At 40.1% G+C, this 20,985-nt stretch overlaps 1 protein-coding gene across 7 annotated transcripts in view; it reads left to right on the top strand.

Moving 5' to 3' along the window:
- Window positions 1-20,985, top strand: part of LOC128693506 (thrombospondin type-1 domain-containing protein 4) — a 624,956-nt gene that overhangs the window by 587,587 nt on the left and 16,384 nt on the right. For all 7 annotated transcript variants that reach the window (XM_070079710.1, XM_070079712.1, XM_070079711.1 and 4 more), the window contains 8 exons: window positions 1,634-1,838; window positions 2,357-2,523; window positions 2,958-3,135; window positions 9,006-9,221; window positions 10,110-10,239; window positions 10,836-10,989; window positions 14,008-14,178; window positions 19,921-20,146. In XM_070079710.1, the coding sequence (XP_069935811.1) occupies window positions 1,634-1,838; window positions 2,357-2,523; window positions 2,958-3,135; window positions 9,006-9,221; window positions 10,110-10,239; window positions 10,836-10,989; window positions 14,008-14,178; window positions 19,921-20,146 (1,447 nt within the window). The remainder of the gene's footprint in view (window positions 1-1,633; window positions 1,839-2,356; window positions 2,524-2,957; window positions 3,136-9,005; window positions 9,222-10,109; window positions 10,240-10,835; window positions 10,990-14,007; window positions 14,179-19,920; window positions 20,147-20,985) is intronic.

Consider the following 20,985-nt stretch of genomic DNA (forward strand, 5'->3'; position numbering starts at 1 on the left):
ATCTCCTAACATTACAGACACAAATTGCATAAACATTTCTACTCATCCTCCACACATCTACTCATCCTCCACACTTTCGGCCTTTTACGTAAACATCCTCCTACCACATAATGTAAAAAAATATATCCACAGGGGTTTAGTGTAACAATAATAATAATTATAATAATAATAGACTGAAGACTTTTATTAAAGTCACAAAACAGCACTAAACCCATGTGGGTCATTGAGCACTGCCCAGATTAAGGAAGTGTTCAGTTTACTTCATCAGAGTGACTGGAAGCGAAGCATCACTGCCATGCTAATGTGTAACTTTTCAACCCGAGACAAGAACGGGCGAGGAAGTCATTGGACCGTGAGCATACATAAGTCAGGTTTGAAATTTCAGACTATGCAACCTGTTTATTTTTTATTATGAAAGGAATGGGGTCCTCAGTCACGAAATAGTGATCGAAAACCACCATAACTAATGGTAGCGCGCGCGCGCATACACACACTGCGTTAAAGCTAAACTAGTAAAGGTGCCCTTTAAATATTTGTTCATCTGGCAAATACTGTATTTTTCATGAGGAGCACAACATTGCCCTGATAACGTGACTGCCAAATACTCTGTAATGTGTTAACATTTAACATGATCATTATTGGTTCTGCCCTGGACACTGCTGCAACATTGCTTCTACTCTGAACATCGCTGCAACACCTGTCCGGGCTCTGCTATTGTACACAGTATTCCTGCCCTGCTCACTCCTGCCCTGGATGGTACTTTTGAAAACTCACTCAATCGCCCAACACATTTTTACCATCAGCGTCTCGTAAGTGAACATGAAACTCACGTGTGGAGTTGACTAAAGTGACCTCAGATACAACGCTCAGCCCTTGTTTCTTAACTTGAAAAACCTAGAACTTCGAGAACTGATGGATGTCACGATGGCAGACTTCCTCTTGTGCACTTCTTCCTCTTTAGCACCTTTGCTTCCTCTCGTGCACCCGTACCACCATTTCCTCTCGAGCATCCAAAGTGTGGCTTCCTTAGATTTTTCTTTTTCACATATTCCCTTTGTATAGAAATTTACTATTGCATTTATACAGTGTACAAATTTAAACTGCGCTTGGCTAAGGGACCAGCATTAACATCCGCATACTATGTAATACATTTATAAGTTATCTGATGTTACGCAAAATACGTAAAGGAAAATTGAGTAATAATGACAAAGTTTCCACAGTGCCACGGGACCAGGAGCTATGAACTGATTCATGGAAACACAACTAGGTGAGGGGCACAAATGAGTTACAAGGATGTTAGGAAGCATTCCTTCAGCTTGAAAGTTTGTCAGGAAGAGGAACGACCTAGACAAGGAACTATTGGAAGCAACTGTTGTAAATTGTTTTAAATAAACGTAGGGATTGCTGGACCCGAGACAAAAAATTAGCAAAACTAACTATCTGCGGTTAAGAAGTGAGTACAGGTGCTGAGACAAGACCTCAGGAGCCACAACTAGATGCAGCAAGTTCTCTAAATTATAAGTTTTTGGGGCTGTGAAACTTTCCAGATGATATACACTTGTGATGACTTGTAACAAATTGTAAAATCTTTACATTACAGTAATTACATAACTTATTTGTATTTGCCTCTCAGTCTGTGGGCTGCGATGGTGTACTGGGGTCGGGCCTGCGGCTAGACTCCTGCGGTCATTGTGGAGGAGACAACAGCAGCTGCAGGGTGATTGCTGGAATCTTCTCCCGAGCCAAGATGCCTTATGGCTACAACCTGATCGCTACGCTACCTCGAGGTGCAGCCAACATCACCATACAGCACGTCAAACCCTCCACAAATTACCTCGGTTTGTATTCCATCCTTCATTCGTTTCCTTTATTAATCAATCGTCATGTTATTGATAAATCATTATCCAACTATTTTTATACTTTGTAACTCTTCCAATGAGCTCTGACAAGGAAGAAAAGGCTATCTCGATTTAGCTATGACTCCAGGTATAACTTCCTCCAGCGGTTTCCTGTATTAATATTTTTTCTTCTAACAACCAAGGTGTACTCCAACAGCCACCTGTACATACTTCCAGTGATCACCTGATTCTCTTGTCATAAAAACATTCACTTCTCTGGTAGGTAGAAGAGGCTGTGAACCAACATTTATGTGAAGCACACAACAACCTCAGCTGTTATTATAACTCGGTTTTCTTTCAAGGGAAGCTTTATCGAGATATCTTGAAAAAAAAAAAACTTCGATTGGAGAGAAATATCTTTTTAATTCACTGCCGCGTTGCACTGATTTGTGTTCTGGTGAGACTGGAGTGTCATCCGATTGATTGGAGTTGACCTTCCTTGGTTTCTCTCCGTGCAGCTCTGCGTCACCAGGGAGGCGAATTCTTTGTCAACGGAAACTGGGCAGTGAATGCGTCAGGGAACTACCACTCTGACGGCACCACCTTCACCTACCAGCGACCTGAACACTTCCAGGGTGACAAGGTTACTGCTGCGGGGCCCCTCCACCAACCTGTCGATGTTATGGTAACTCACTTCAGCATATATATTTCCTTCCCCACCATCTTTCCCACCGCACCATCTACCCCACCACCTTTACAACAACAACCACCTTTCCCACCACAACCACCTACCCCACCACCTTTCCCACAACAACCATGTATCCCACCACCTCTGCCACCACAGCCACCTTCCCCACCACATCCGCCACCTTTCCTTCATCATCACCGCCTTCCTCACGACGTGATACGCGTATATGTATGTAATAATTGTAGATATAATTTCTGCGGTTATGTCTTCCAATCATTAAAATATTTAACATATTTCTTTGCATATATATATATATATATATATATATATATATATATATATATATATATATATATATATATATATATATATATATATATATATATATATATATATATATATATATATATATAATGTATCTTCCCTGGCAGCTGTTCTACCAGGCTAACAACCCGGGCATCAAATACGAGTACAGGCTTCCCATGTCTCCGACGTCGACGCGGACGTCTGGTGGCGGGACGCAGAGGTCATCACAGAGACGCAGACGCCCAGATAACCCACTGAACCCACTAGTCCCTGGAGGACCAGCTTCTAGGACCCCGCCCTCGGGTACATCACCTCACTTTTCCTCCTTATCTTCTCTAACAGACTTGTTCCTGGCTCCAGGCCTGTTCACATAATACCAGAAAGCTGGATGTTTTCCATACACTGTATCAGACTTATTAATGATTTCAACAAGTCCTTGGCTCTCCAGTCGGCAGAGTTTAACTGCCTTAGAGAGAATGCCGGTAGTCAAGTCTTATTCGCAACACTAGCCACATCTCTGCAACATCCTCTAAGGCCAAGATTTTTTGGTGATTATTTAATAAGCCTTTGATGTTGGCCACCCACTGGCCCACGTAGTTATCAACCTCATTGATCTGGTACTTCGAAAGGAACTGGCCCAATTCCGGCAATATTTCTAATAGCTGGTGGTAGCAGGATGAAGAGTCTTGGCCCACAGATGTTGACAATGTTCTCTTATTGTGCCAATGACACCCTGTTTATCACTGGGTGTATCTTACAATTTCTCCCATATCTCTCACTCCAGAACTTTATTAGGATCTGAACTTCAAGTATTTTCTATTTATATATTATGAAGTATCTCTCTTCACTTTAGAGAGTATATTTTAAGTACTTTGACTATGTGGATAGTCAAGAATCTCTGTACGTTTTTCAGCGCTAATATTTTTTCCGCCTTCAACGAAGCCGGTTAGTCACATCCCTGCAACATCCTGCACATACATTCACATCCTGCAGCATCATGCAAAAGCAGCCTCTACTGCATTCTATTTTACAATAGTTATCATTTTAATTCTCCCCGCTCAGATAAATGTAAGTCCAGCCCACCCTTTACAAGCAATTTTGTGTGTTAATCTCTGTGGTGAGCTCCACAACAGCCTCCTCCTAGCCAGCTACTCCCTTAAAGGAAGGCAAGTGTACACAGTCATACTGGAATTGTATTTTCCTATACACACACATCAGGATATATCGGTTAATAATTTAATACAGAATTGTGCTATACAATCAGAATTAATCTAGATACCAAAGGAAGTATGAAAATCGTGTCGACAGTAAACAAGGAAAAGTTGAAAGCAGATATCAACAAAATCTGCCAATGTTCAATGGACAATAATATGCTGTTCATATACAGAAAGAAAAACAGCTCATAAGGAGCACTGGATGCTACTGCTCATGTAGAGTATTGTTTAGTATTCATGAGTCCATTCAAGCAGGAAAGATATCAGACCTGGAAAAGGTAGAGTGATCGTTTATACCCATATAGAGCCAATAAAGTATTTAAATTACTAGAAACGTCTGAAGGATATGGGAGGAAGTGTAAAATAGACAGTGACACCATGGAATCAATAAGAGAACACTGTTAATATCCCTAGCTCAAGACTATTCAACCTGAATCAAGCGCCAGATCAGCCAGTCTATGATGGCTCTGTGGGCTTGTGGGCCGCCAACAACGACAGCCTGATTGAACCGGCAATCAACAGAAAGGCCTGGCCACAGGCGAGGCTGCAACGGTAAAGTTCGTTCTCAACATTAGGTTTAGTAACGTTAAAAAATTCCTCGGTGAAGGGAAGATATAATTAAATGTTTAAAAGTTTACAAAGCAGATCGCCTCCGGAAAACAAGTGTGGCGTTCTTAACTAATAAAAAAGTGTTCATGTCACCCTCCACCTCCAGTTAATTAATGGGTCTGTTTTGTCCGCCATGATCAATAAATCTAAATGACTCTTCCTCGCCAGTAACTTGTCATGTTGTAATCTGTCCACCTGCGTCATGTTTCAACCTTATACGGGCCGATCAAAGGTGTTGAAGCAGCTGAGCTCAGGGAGTACCCAGCCATGTGCAACTCTCCCCACGAGCTCTCTTATCCTTCCTCCGATTTTCGTTCTTCCCACAAGAGGGTTTCAAGTAGTTATTGCTGTTGTTCTTGTGCCGTGATACATCACTTGATCAAGAACGACATTTCTTCTGTTTTGTATATCTATTCTATAGCTGTTTTTGAAAATTCTTTCTTGAGAAACGATCTAGATTTTGTATTTAAAGCTTCTGAGTAGTTTTAAGATTACATTAAACATAAAATACAGACCATGCCTCAAGAATAAAATAAGGAAGAACATTGCATCGTCTCTGCTCACTAGAGCAGATCTTCAAGACATGGAAGAGATGTCATTATTGATCAAGTGAGGCACCACGATACAAGAACCACAACAGTAACTACAAGACATTTGTGCGAGACCAATGTTATACAGAAAGAAGAAACATCGTGAAGAATTAGTTATGACGTTTTAGTAACTTTTAAAATTACTCTTATTTATTAAGCATTGTTAAAGACTGCAATGCTGAATGAAGGACACACGGGAACCCTCTGATTCTGCAGAAGTAAGTATTAAGCGGTGAGGGCCTCACCTCATACCTGTTCTGCCAGATGATACTGCAGTAGTCATTACACAGTAAGAGCAGTACATCTTTCCCTCTGGTAATCATTAAACAGCGAGGTCTTCACTTCTTACACCTACGTTTCCCGTTGATGTTGAAGGAGTAAGCCTCATTAGCCGACTGTAATAGCGGACGTCAGTCTTTTTTCTTTTACTGACGGTCTCTTATAGTTTGTTGCTAATGAGGTGCTCAGGACTCCACACTTTTCATTCGACATAGTGTGCCCGCAACATGTTTGTATTTTCCGCGCATTTCATTCTGAAACGCAGTAGTCCATTGATAGTACTTTAATAGGCATCTCATTAGGGATATATCTGGTGGCCGTTTCGAGAACCAGCTATCTGCTTTTTGCTATGCCAGATTTACTACAACAAATCTGTAGTTGCAGTGAATACAATGAATAGCCTCTCTTGAAAGGCCATAAAAATTTGAAATAAAAACATTTTAAGAAGTTTAAGAATGTTTTCGTTACATTTCTGGATACTGTCACGAAAATTATCCAAGAAACTACTTAAAATTTGGCTTATGGATACCATAGAGTTATTTCACGTAACTCGATTGGTACTCCGGGCACATTATACTTTCTCTAGGCGAAGATGTATTTACACATTCAACGGACGAATTTGTAAATTGGATTACTCCTTCATGATAAAGTTGATATGTTAGCCAAGAAGAGTACCCTGAGGGAGAATGTAGAATATAACTTTGGTATATCTGTGTCTAGCATTAGGAATAATATTAGGAGAGAAGTAAATAATAAAAATGAATGTTATAGGAACGCAATTAGAAGCCTGAATAGATCTATAACCCACTATGATAACATGAACATAAATAAGTATGTTTATGGAGCAACTTGCAATGTGAACAGACTGACGGTCTGGAGTTTTGAGACTATCTGATCGCGGGTTCTACCCCCTCCCGTGTTATGGTTTGTCTGATGTTGTAGTAGCCAGGCATAGGCTTGGTTACAAGTACCTCTGGCAGTTTGGGAGACACACAGAAGATGATCAAACTAAATGCAAATTATGTGGTCAGGCATTTGGTCACTGTCCTGAACACTATGTAATTAATTGTCCACTAATTGAGGAATATAGAGATAGACAGTATAATAACCTATGTGACATGTCACGATATCTTATTAATGAAAATATGATACCAGATATACTAAGCAAATTTCCTAAATCTGCTTGTAACAGATAAGTGAACTGTAGATATAAATCCAAATGTACACCTGTTACCCCTTTTGGGGCCTAGTTCCTAGGCCTTTTGTGTATCCAATCCATATGCTCTTGAGCTACCGTCCACAGGATGGATATGAGGTGCACAATAAACTAGCCACTTCTGTGGGAAAATCTAATCTAAGGATTGAACGAGGGTCTGATGTGTCCCCTTTATATATTTTATTCTTGGAAGTGCTAAAGCTTTATAGGTCATAAAGCATCTATGTCATGAGACTGATATTTGATCCAAGGCAAGTGTATATTATCCAGAGATAATATACACAATGAGCAGCTCTCAGCTATTCTATGACTGATCATATATCTAGGGTCACACAAAATAGCCAGAACTCACCACTGTGAGGCGGCTGCTCCTAGAATTCATTTCCACAAGTGAAAGCGTGATATAATTCACTAAGTGGCATTAAGATTTATTATCCAACGAATGTTGATATAAAAAAAATAGCAACCGGGAACTAATTATATAATCAGCCTTTTGTGTCTTGAAGATAATCTTTGACAGAGTATGAAGATGGATCAAAAAGTGAGTTAAGAACTGTACTTAACAACATGTCTGACGTTTCTCTGCAAATACACTTTGTGTCCGTCTTGTGTTGAACCTTATTGTGACGATTTCCTAAACTATTCGAATTGCTGTTATCAATATTGGAAAAACAGTTTTACGCTAAAAGATATAATTGTTTTTTTCTAGAACAATTTTATATATATTTTCTTTGTTTCCTGTTAGACAATCGAAGCTTATATAACTATTACAATTTAAATTTACAGTAGAAAAACACACACACACACACACACACACACACACACACACACACACTATTAAAATTTAAATTTACAGTAGAAAAACACACACACACACACACACACACACACACACACACACACACACACACACACACACACACACACACACACACACACACACACACACACACACACACACACACACACACACACACACACACACACACACACACACAGCTGAAGACTCAGACGAGTCACAGGGATGTTAGGAAGTACTACTTCTTCAGTCACAGTCGTCAGGAAGTGGAATAGCAGTGATGTAGTGGAGGCAGGAACCATACATAGCTTTAAGACGAGGTATGACAAAGCTCAGGAAGCAGAGAGGACCTAGTAGCGATCAGTGAAGAGGCGGGGCCAGGAGCTGAGTCTCGACCCCTGCAACCACAATTAGGTGAGTACAAACATATACACACACACACACACACACACACACACACATAAATATATATATATATATATATATATATATATATATATATATATATATATATATATATATATATATATATATATATATGTATATATAACCATTATCAAGGAACTGTTCCTTGATAATGTGAGAAATCACGATAGCGCTTGGAATTTCACTATTTTTCACTGTAATTACTTTGCATATATAAATATATATACATGTATATTTACCAAACTGCATGTGTCGCAGGGTCTAATCTCGGCTGGCTGCTGTTTGGTCAATACCACTTGTTTCGTGGTTTCATTACTTATATATATATATAGATATATATATATATATATATATATATATATATATATATATATAGAGAGAGAGAGAGAGAGAGAGAGAGAGAGAGAGAGAGAGAGAGAGAGAGAGAGAGAGAGAGAGAGAGAGAGAGAGAGAGAGAGAGAGACAGACAGAGAGACAGACAGACAGACAGACAGAGAGAGAGAGAGAGAGAGAGAGAGAGAGAGAGAGAGAGAGAGAGAGAGAGAGAGAGAGAGAGAGAGAGAGAGAGAGAGAGAGAGAGAGAGAGAGAGAGAGAGAGAGTGTTAACCAGTTTTGATCAATAGGGGAATAGGAGTTACTGAGTGATGTAGCTCACCTTGGGTAAGACAAACGAAGCCTTGGGATTAAGAGCTGCAAGTGACACCAGCTAAACGAACCCAGTACCAGAACAAATACTGCACAATTTGCTCGCATTCCTCCAGTGTGTTGGTTTTCGGTACATGGAACACAAGAGTGTCATGTACAATATTTACTGTTGTCGACCCTTCCTGCTTCTCGGACTCACTTACCGAAACAATAAGGTTTTCCTCAAAGAAGTGTAAATTATGGGAACTAATAGTGTTCAAACCATTGGCGAGTCACTGGAATTAGATATTAGCAAGGGATTAAATTTGTGTCTCGGACATTGCTTATTATCTTATTAATTTTCAGCAATGTGGGATTCATAATAGATATTAAATGAGTTAATATAACTCTTTCAGGACCTGTGAATGACGCTCGCTCTATCAACGGGAACGGCAACTCTGTACTCTCCTCCCAAAGGTGGAAAGAGGAGGAAGAAGAGAAAAAAAAGAAAAAGAAAGAAAGGAGGGAAAAGAAAACCGGCAGAAAGAATGTTGGTGGAGTGAAGAAGAGAAGGGCGAGATATGAATGGAAGGTGGTAGGCTTCAGCAGCTGTTCAGAAACCTGTGGCGGAGGTGAGTTTATCACTCATCTGTTCTTACTGTCACCACGTTCATCTCTTGTTCTTCCTATTGATACTGCAGTTTACTTCCACCTCTGATACTAATAATACAAATAGCTCTGATAATATATTACTACTATATCACTATTACTAATAATAATGCTGTATCTGTTACTATTAATGCTATTACCATTACTTGTAGTAACGCTATTACTGCACCTAATACTATTGTTTCTTTTATTACATCTATCTTGCCTTGTATTACTCTTCTATTTCTTGTTCTGTCATTAAGTCTGATGCTACTACTGTAGCCACTATTACTGCTGTTTTTACTACTGTTGTATTATTTCTACCGTTGCTGCTACTAATACTACTGCAACTATACTACTACTATTAGCACTGCTAATATACTACTGCTTAACTACTACTACCACTACCAACAACTCGACTTCATCAATGAAGACTTATTTCTATTTTTATTTCACATACTTTTAAATATATCAAATATATCTGGACTACATTCACATGCTGGAACCCAGGGCGCAGGCTGATGGACTAGCCACTCAAATTATATAATTGAGTCTGGTATTTGTAGAATGTAATGTAACCATAAAATAGTGACAGTTATCATTTATCATTATTATTGCAATAAATTAGTGGATATGTACTAGAGTAGCACTGGGTATATAAACAGAAAGGTGTGTATATCCGTGTATGTATACTGAGAGTTTGAATTAATCCATATTTTAGGGACCAATGCATTCTTTGTTACTGTACAGGGTAGTTGAGGCTTTAAATATCCATGTAGAGTCGATTCACTATTGACCTAGCAAACTGACTAATTAGGTTACATGAGAGGAGTATTGTTAATAGTAACCTGCTCTTGTTGTGTTTTCTGCAGGCACTCAGACGACAAGGGTGGCATGTGTGAAAAGCAAGAGAGGGAACGAGGTCCCCTACAGTCACTGTGGTGACCTGCCCAGACCAGCCGAGGAGACTGTGCGCTGTAACCTGCGACCTTGTCCGGCTACGTGCGTCTATACCTGTCTTATCATTCCTAACCTGTCACTCATCATTCCTCATCTGTCACTCGCATCCTCACCCGACTAGCCATCATTCCTTACCTGTCTATCATTAGTTATGACCTGTTTATCTGCTCACACCTGTCTTTTTCCTCAACATCTATATCACCATCCCTTAATTAATGACACAATAGCTCCACCTGTCTGTTCCACTTATTCTTTCGTCACCGTCATAACATTCTCATCTGAACTCTTACCATACGTAGCCTCATTAGCACCACTTTATCACTATTGTGACGTCAATACGTTGGCTGTAACTATTAGTTACCACTATCTCAGTCACTCAGCATTACTAATTATTGAACTCATCACTATCGAAATTGCCATCATCCTCATTATTATATTATTGCCATTACTCATCTTTAATAATTGATAGCACTACCCCAACTCACTATCTCTATCACTGCTATCAACATATCACTAAAATGTTACTCAAGGAAGTTAAAAATTTTTTGCATGTGACTAAAAATCTATATGTATTATAAGCCTTCTAACGTGTGGTTCATTGTGGCTCGTGTGGGCGTGTTGACGTGTGGGGCGTGCAGGTGGGAGGCGGAGGCGTGGGGTCCGTGCAGCGTGACATGCGGGCTGGGCGTACAGATCCGTAATCTAACGTGCAAGATGCGTGTCTCTCCTGATCACTCCGTCAGCCAGCCAGAAGGAGTCTGTCTCACGCCTCCAGATATGCCCAAGGCACAGGTGAGACCTCTCAGCTTCTCAGAACATCCCAAGATGCAGGTAAGAGGCTCTTGGCTCCTCAGGACTTCCCAAGATGCAGGTAAGAGGCTCCCAGCTCCTTACAATATATCTAATGCACGGAAGAGGTTCCTTCTTCTCAGGACCAATCCAATGCAAAGATGGGAAGAAGTTACACCGTTGGAGAGGTTGAGTGATCGTGAATTAGGGAAAGGGACCTGTGCTGGGAAAAAGGTGGGTGATGGAGAATGCAATCTATGCTGGTGATGCAATATAAATGATACACTGATGCAAGACATTAGTGGTAAGGAACATGTTTACAGTGGTGTGGTAATATAATAGTACTGATACAGTGGTAGGTACTCCTAAGGTTTAATTAATGTGAGGCTTGGTAGCATCGGGTACAGTTGCGTGAACATCCATGTGAAAGGCACATGAGTGCAGCTAAGGAAAGATGAGGGAAAAACAGTGTTCAACTGCATCGGAAGTCTCAGGATTACAAATGTTAGTTTAAATTGCTGTGACTTACACCTGTGCTATGGTAAGACTAGTGTGAGATGGTACTGAGCCACGAGCAGTATAAGAGGGGCTGAGCTGACATTAGAAAAGATTGAAGTTGAGCCTCATTAATCAGGCTGCAGGTGAGCACCATTAATTAGAGTGCAGGTGAGTATTAATCAGGTTGCAGGTTAGCATAATTAATCAGGCTGCAGGTGAGTGCCATTAATCAGGTTGCAGATGAGCACCATTAATCAGGTTCCAGGTGAGTACCATTAATCAAGTTACAGATGAGCACCATTAATCAGGATGCAGGTGAGTACCATTAATCAGGTTGCAGACGAGTACCATTAATCAGGTTGCAGGTGAGCACCATTAATCAGGTTGCAGGTGAATACCATTAATCAGGCTGCAGGTGAATACCATTAATCAGGTTGCAAGTGAGTACCATTAATCAGGTTGCAGGTGAGTACCATTAATCAGGTTGCAGGTGAGTACCACTAATCAGGATGCAGGTGAGTACCATTAATCAGGCTGCAGGTGAGTACCACTAATTAGGTTGCAGGTGAGCACCATTAATCAGGTTGCAGGTTAGTACCATTAATCAGTGAAGGCTTCAAGTGGCGACGGTTAATACTACTAACATTTCAGAAACAGTATCAATCACTGTCTAGCGCCTGCGCAAAGATTTCAATACCGAGCAGATCTCTTCTTGTGTGTAATGTAGAATTTTGTTCATGTATATTGGCAAGTGAATTAAATGGACCAGGTGCGTATTTGTAACACTGGGTTGTATATAACCCAGTGTTACAAATACGCACTCTGTCAAGCCAGGAGATTATCTCCCAACCTGACATTATTATTATAATTAAAACTAAGCGCTAAACCCACCAGAGTTATACAGAGCTGTCCCAACCTGACAGGAACCTGTTTAGGCGCATTTAACAAGAACAACTGACTCAGTATTTAATATTGAGTCAATATCATTTATCCTTGAGCCAGTAAAATAAGGAATAATTCAAGTTAATATATAAAACTCTAGCAGTAGGTAAAGTACTGTGGGATTTATTAATTAAAATACTTCCTTTCGGAGTATTTGACAATTTTACAATAACTAAATATTGTCCCACCTAAACACAGAAAGAAATGCGTTATGACAGCATAAATAATTTTAATTTCCTGAAATCCGTTTGCAGAGTATTAAATAGATGCATGGGAGAAAGTACAGTAACAGCGAAGGTTAGGTAAGGTTTGTCAGGAAACAGGACAAGTGTTTCTTGACGCATGTCTTAGTCAGATGATGACCAGCCGCTGGAGCTTTTGGTCATCTGATCGAGGCCTTCCGCTGGCTTACCGGTCCACCTCTTTAAAAATTATGGTCATAGTTATAACCATTTGTAACAGTGAAGGAAACACTTAACAGAGTGATAGGCTGCTTGCGCACGAACGTGGGTTAGAGACAGCAACTCTAGTGAGACAGAGGCTATTTAAGACCCACAGGAACCGTGGAACTAGCCGCACTGGTGACTGTTAACACAGTTAACTAGTTAACCAAATGTCGAAACTCGTGTGTGTAAATGGGCTTGTGTTATTGTATGAGGCCTTCACCAACACCGTGAAGACTCCGCTCCCATCAGCTGCTGCTGCTGACTAACTACTTCAATGAGCAGCTGGTACCTATAATACGAATGTCATCCACGAGCAAGGTAACGTCACTTTGAAGTTGACATAAGCCTCAGGCGACACAAACCATTCAACACGTGTGAAAAAAGCATGTGCATACTGTAGTTTCAGCCTAATGTAAACATAAAAAAATACTAGAAAACGCTTTTCTAACCCAATACTATAAAATACATACTCGTATTTACTGGGATTCTAATATTTATAATAAAATGGTATCTAAACAGGGCTGTAAAAGTATGATGGGATTACGTATGTCGTTCTAGCATGTTATACTATATTGATATACCAATAAGATTTTTTATGGAGATGAAACGACCTCATTTGTACGCTTGTAACATAATCAGGTTGTTTAAACACAAGTATAATAAACAATGGTCTGGAGCACAAACGAACTCGCATGCAAAAAATATAACATGAATTCATGGTAAATGTGAATATAAAGGAAGTCTGCTGAACGTGTTGTATAGCAGAATTTCCTGCCTTTTCTTTGGCTCGTGAAGAGGCAGATGAACGTAAATCTTAGTCTTACACTTACATTCACTATACACTTATCATTATTTTCCTGTTTCTTAATATTTCAGTTTCCTGTCATATTTCTTCTCTAGTTTAAGCCTGGTCTGATACCGGGCCGCTCAGGCGTTGATCCCTGAAATCATTAGTAAATGACAAATAACAGATGACTGCTGAAGAAGCTTTTACTGTGAGGTCGAAATACTTATCTTCTGTATTGTTTGTTCCATGTGAGTTCGTTTGCACCATTACAATATTTCAATTACATTTTCCATCTGATATTGTCGTATATGATGTACAATAACGAAGATATTCTGACTTTCGTTGAAGGTTTGCGAACTGGCAGCCTGCGATTCTGCGCCTGTTTGGCAGACGGGAGAATGGGGTCAGTGTTCTGCACAGTGTGGGTTGGGCACTCGACACCGCTCCGTCAGCTGCGTCACCGCCCAGGGCACTGTCCAGGGACATCTCTGTGACCCCAGGGAGAAACCCAGCAACCAGGTGACACCAACGCTGCTCTGGCGCATGCGCTCACCACGTTTTCAAAACTTGCATACACACATGTATAAGCATGAGTATATGTGTGTGTGTGTTCTCACCTACATGTGGTTGCATAGATCAAGTCTTAGCTCCTCGCGCCACCTCTCAGTTCGCCACTTCCCAAATTCACTCTAGCCTCGAAGTCCCTTTCGTACCTGACCTAAAAATTATGTATGGAGCCTGCCGCCATTTCGTTGTCCAGATTATTCATAATCACCTTGAAGAAATACTTCCTGACATCCCTGTGATTCCTGTCTTTAATTTCCAGCTGTGCCCCAAGTACCTATTTACCGCCTGTCAAACAGTTTATCCCTGTCTGCCCTATCAATTACTCCTGAGTATTTTGTATATTTTATATTTCCCTTGGTTTTATCAGACCTCTAAGTCAGATTCATGGGGGAGCTTAGCGCTCCCCCATAAATGTAATAATAATACTTCTTAGCTACTCACTTTCACCAGTTTCTTAACATGCGTCATCAAGTATGGACTCTATGTCGGTGCTGCTTACTTAAAAGACGGTCCTGACATATGTTGTATAAAAGGCCTGGAATGACGCTTTGTTGACATTTCTGGATACTGTTTTCTCTCTCTGTCTCTATCTGGCTCTCTCTCTCTCTCTCTCTCTCTCTCTCTCTATATATATATATATATATATATATATATATATATAGAGAGAGAGAGAGAGAGAGAGAGAGAGAGCCAGATAGATAGATACATATATATATATATAGATACATATATATATATATTTTTTTTTTCAACAAGTCGGCCGTCTCCCACCGAGGCAGGGTGACCCAAAAAAGAAAGAAAATCCCCAAAAAGAAAATACTTTCATCATCATTCAACACTTTCACCACACTCGCACATTATCACTGTTTTTGCAGAGGTGCTCAGAATACAACAGTCTAGAAGCATACACATATAAAGATACACAACATATCCCTCCAAACTGCCAATATCCCAAACCCCTCCTTTAAAGTGCAGGCATTGTACTTCCCATTTCCAGGACTCAAGTCCGACTATATGAAAATAACCGGTTTCCCTGAATCCCTTCACTAAATATTACCCTGCTCACACTCCAACAGATCGTCAGGTCCCAAGTACCATTCGTCTCCATTCACTCCTATCTAACACGCTCACGCACGCTTGCTGGAAGTCCAAGCCCCTTACCCACAAAACCTCCTTTACCCCCTCTCTCCAACCCTTTCGAGGACGACCCCTACCCCGCCTTCCTTCCCCTATAGATTTATATGCTTTCCATGTCATTCTACTTTGATCCATTCTCTCTAAATGACCAAACCACCTCAACAACCCCTCTTCTGCCCTCTGACTAATACTTTTATTAACTCCACACCTTCTCCTAATTTCCACACTCCGAATTTTCTTCATAATATTTACACCACACATTGCCCTTAAACAGGACATCTCCACTGCCTCCAACCGTCTCATCGCTGCTACATTTACCACCCAAGCTTCACACCCATATAAGAGTGTTGGTACTACTATACTTTTCATACATACATATATATATATATATATATATATATATATATATATATATATATATATATATATATATATATATATATATATATATATATACATATATATAAACAATGACCATTTGCGGCTAGCCAGGGATTCAACCCGTCACGATTTTTTTTACCTGCTTCCCACTAGGCAGGCAGGAATAACACGGGTTCAATCCCCGGCTAGTCCCAGTTTGTTATTGCTTAAAAATCACTTGTTCGTGGTTGCATTATTATGTATACTGCTCTTGAAGGCTGGTAGTTGAAGCGGGAGTAGAATGAAATTAGTTCTGAGCTTATCACAGCCACGTATGTCCTCGCATCATGAAACATGCCTATTGCTACTAGGTACATAATATTTGTAGGACTGAGATATATATATATATATATATATATATATATATATATATATAATGTGTGTGTGTGTGTGTGTGTATGAATTCTTCCTCCATAAGTCATACGGGAGCAAGGGGTTAATAAATCCTTTCTCCTGTATAAATTAGTAACTGTAAAAAACTTTACGTTTCTTCTTATTTGAGTGTGTATGTGGAATTTTTTATGAACCTTCAAACATTCTCACACACGTAAATAGGCTGCAAATGTTATCAAGTAGATGGATACTTGAATGTAATCCTGACAAATGCAAGGTAATAAGAACAGGAAAAAGAATTATTATTGTTGTTGTTTTATTTAGGGGAAAGTTTTAAAACCGTAAGGTACAAATAACGCTTGGGGAATCACAGGTAATCAGGATCGAACCCATTAGAAGACAATTCAGGCAACATACAATGAGAAAGATCTGAGGGTAAACATAACAGCAAGCATATCATCAGGATAGCAGTACACATAACTAACGTTACAATGATCTTAGGATATGTTCTACTAGCAAAGAGCTTGCACCTGATCAAATGTGAGACGCGAGTGAAATATTGCAACGAGACTGGCAGTGGAGCTGACGACAGCTTACAAGAACTGTAAATAACTTACACTAAAACAGAGAAGACAAGTGTGGATATGATCATGATATACTAGATGCTATAGACAGGCGAGTTGAAACGCGAGGGGATGGAAGGAGCATGGAAATACAGATGACTAATAAAGACAAAGATAACCCATAGGTAGCTAGGAATTTTTTTTTCAGTCTGAGGGTGGTTAGTGGAGCACAGTATCCGAAGGTGGAAGTGGATACCATACACAACTTCATGAGTAGAAATGGCAGTGACCTGAAGGCAAAAAATAAGGACAGTCGTTCAATAAGTTTTAACATGCGGGACCAGGAGCTATGAACCAACCCCTGCAGGCGTAACTGAGTACAGACATGCATAAAAATATTCACAATCGGACGTGGTACAGCGAGCGCACACGCACACACATACACGCACACATACGCATGCAACTTACGTATATGAACTTACACACACATACAAAGACATAAACCAACAAGCACACACACGCAAAAACACACACGCCCAGTTGCATAAACACACTGACTGGGTCTTATACTCTCAGTTGCATAAACACAGTCATCCATTCATGTTGTCTGGCTTGTCGCGCCGCCCCTACCACCACTACAACCATTATCACCAACACTACAACCACAATCACCACCACTACAACTGCAACCACTATCACCACTACAATTACAACCACCATCCAAACCACTACAAATACTATCACCACCGCTACAACTACAACCACTATCGCCAACACTACAACTACAACCACTATCAACACTACAACTACAACCATCACTACTACAATTACAACCACTATCACCAACACTACAACTACATCCACTATCACCAACACTACAACTACATCCACTATCACTAACACTACAACCACTATCACCACTACAACTACAACTACTACAGTTTCAACCACTATCACCACCGCTACAACTACAACCACTAGTTACAACCACTTCACCATTACAACCATAAACACCATTACCCCGCTACAATCCACCAACACAAGTACCATCAGCAGCAACCAATGAATGGCAGTTCATATTTGATTCTAACCGCTCGTGTTTTATTCTTCTACACTTATAAATCGCAAATAGAGACGCAGTCAACATTTAGGACATTTTATTTGTAGACGTTTCGCTCATAGGGAGGGATTTATCAGTCTAATTCGAAGTGCATAAAAAGTAGAATATATAGTGGACAGAGGTTTGGTGAATTAGATGGTGTGAGATGTTGTAAGGTGAGGTGTTGGTACGCCAGTCACCAGTCGTGTGGCAAGTGGTGGGAGAGATTATTATATTCATGGTAGCAGCGCTAAACCCAGCGCTGAATGAACATAGGGGTCATTCAGCGTCTAGGGAAATGGGAAACATTCGGGCTCAAGCCATAGAAAGGAAGCAAAGGTGGGGTAAAATTAACTGAGCAAGGTCACCGGATGTAGCAAAACATCTGGAGCTCTGGGTCACAGAGTCAGTTACCTCGAATAGAGCTGCCTCGAGACAACCTCACTTGCAGAAATAATTGTTTAATATAAATCTGGCCTCATTCCGTTTCATGAGATGCCCTCGTGTGTCGTAGTGTGTTTACCTGGAGTGGGTTTCGGGAGTCAACGCCCCCGCGGCTCGGTCTGAGACCAGGCCTCATGGTGGATCACGGTCTGATCAACCAGGCTGTTACTGCTGGCCGCACGCAAGCTGACTTACGAACCACAGCCCGGTTGGTCAGGTACAGACTTTAGGTGCCTGTCCAGTGCCTTCTTGAAGACAGCCAGGGGTCTATTGGTAATCCCCCTTATGTATGCTGGGTGGCAATTGAACAGTCTTGGGCCCCGGACACTTATTGTGTTGTCTCGCAGTGTACTCGTGGCGCCCCTGCTTTTCATCGGGGAATGTTGCATCTCCTGCCGAGTCTTTGCTTTCATAGGGAGTGATTTTCGTGTGCAAGTTTGGTGCCAATCCCTCCAGGACCTTCCAAGTGTATATTACCATGTATCTCTCTCGCCTGCGTTCCAGGGAATACAGATCAAGGACCTTCAACCGTTCCCAGTAGTTTAGGTGCCTTATCGTACTTATGTGTGCCGTGAAAGTTTTTTGTACACTCCAGGTCTGCAATGTCGCCACCCTTGAAGGGGGCCGTTAGTGTACAGCAGCATGCGTACTTCTGCTCTCTAACTCACTAATCTATTATAATAATTATTAGGTTCATGAGGGATCGTTAAGCTCACGGGGATCATGCAATGACTAGGGAACTGAGAAACATTAAGGTCTGATTCAAGGAAAGGGAGGACAAGTTCAATTCATTGGATCTCAAGCCCCTCAAGAACGTCAATGACTCACGCCTTGAGACTTCTGGCTGTCTCGCCCACATACACATCGTCACATCTCACTCAATATTGTATCGAGTTAGTACTGATTGCCGAATTAGTTGTGTGACTAATCTCTGTAATTTTTCTGCTACTGAGGTCAAGCTGATGGGATGTTAATTTGAACTTAAGAGCCTACCTCTAGTGTTGTCATTTGGTAACAGGACAGTAAGGAAACAAAAATTATTATTATCATTATTATGGGGAAGAACTAAACCCTTGGTCATGCAGCACCTGAGAAATGGAAGGTATCAGATCTGACATGAGGAATGGAATAGTGTAGGAAACAAAAATATAATTAAATGGAACCTATTTTGACGAAGTTTCACCACCTGTTTGGTCAAAATGTTGTCAGTAAAGGTTCTATATTGTTGGTAAATCTTACCATTACACTACATATGTAACATGGATATCATACGCATCTCCATCATAGTACCCGTTTGCATAAATTTATTAAAGCCTGGTTCACACCTAGCGGAGGGAGGATCGATCCTACACTCTTCGCGGAGGGTGAAGGATCAATCCTCCGTTTGCTAGGCGCGGACACAGGTTTAACTCTTTACATAACAAAATAAAGGTTATTGTTTGATTTATTTTGTCTACTATGTTTGAGAACCATGTTGCTAATGACTGGTTCTGCTTCCTTGTCCTAACCATACTCACTAATTTCTGAAAGTTCATTTGTATCATCCATGTAAAAATAGACATAAGATAATTAACAAACTGTAACACTTTTTGATCACTATCAGTAAGCTGCAAAAAAAAAGTTTAGATATAAATGAGTCAAACACCAATCGAGATATTTAACTGAAATATATACAGTAGCTGTATGTTGGTGGTACAGGAGTTGTGTGACATGGGATCCTGTGCTACGGACACCTGGTTCTTCTCCGCCTGGGAGGACCACTGTTCTGAGGAGTGTGGTGATGGTGTCCAGCGTCGTCGAGTTCACTGCTCGGGAGACGCTCTTGACAACCAAGTGACAGAGACGTCTTGTGACTCCGAGCAGCGACCTGCCACCACGAGGGCTTGCACCTCAGACCGTGGTTGCGGCGGCAAGTGGTTCACAGGTATGGTTCCTAACTTCTTCCTCAGAAAAGCAACCTAGTTGAACGGTTAAAGCAGCGCCTCAGCTCAGAGAGTCCTGGGGATCAGTTCTCAGGTGAATATAATCCCAATTACATTAAGCTAATGAGAGAGATACCTATTTCTTACCTACTAAAGCGTAATTTTAATCACAAGATTTCTGACCATATTTCCTCCGTAAGCCAAACATGTTGTAAAAGGCAACTAAAATGCCGAGAAAAAGAGGCTAATAACTTCTCCAATATAAATTACTAAATGCAAAAATAGAAGAAAATTTAATAAAGTGTTTCTTTAATTTTTTTTTTTTTTTTTTTGGGGGGGGGGTCACCTTGCCTCGGTGGGAGATGGCCGGTGTGTTTAAAGAAATAATGTTTAAAGAAATAATATATATACATGTATATACATATACATGTATATATATATATATATATATATATATATATATATATATATATATATATATATATATATATATATATATATGCATGTATATATATATATATATATATATATATATATATATATATATATATATATATATATATATATATATATATATATATATATATATATATGTCGTGCCGAATAGGCACAACTTGCGATCTTGGCTTAAATAGCAACGCTCATCTTGCCATATAGGACAAGTGAAAATTTATGTATGCAAGAATTTCGCAAAAATCATTCTAAACCTAACGAAAAAAAATATATTTCATTGTGTGTGTTTAGTATTAAATTATTGTAAACGTATTTAAAATATATTTAGTAGGATAAGGCTAAAATAAATTGCGCTTCTTATAATAAGGTTAGGTAAGTTTTCTAAGAT

This window comes from Cherax quadricarinatus, unplaced genomic scaffold (genome assembly GCF_038502225.1).
Source record: "Cherax quadricarinatus isolate ZL_2023a unplaced genomic scaffold, ASM3850222v1 Contig5, whole genome shotgun sequence".
Classification (NCBI taxonomy): Eukaryota; Metazoa; Arthropoda; class Malacostraca; order Decapoda; family Parastacidae; genus Cherax; species Cherax quadricarinatus.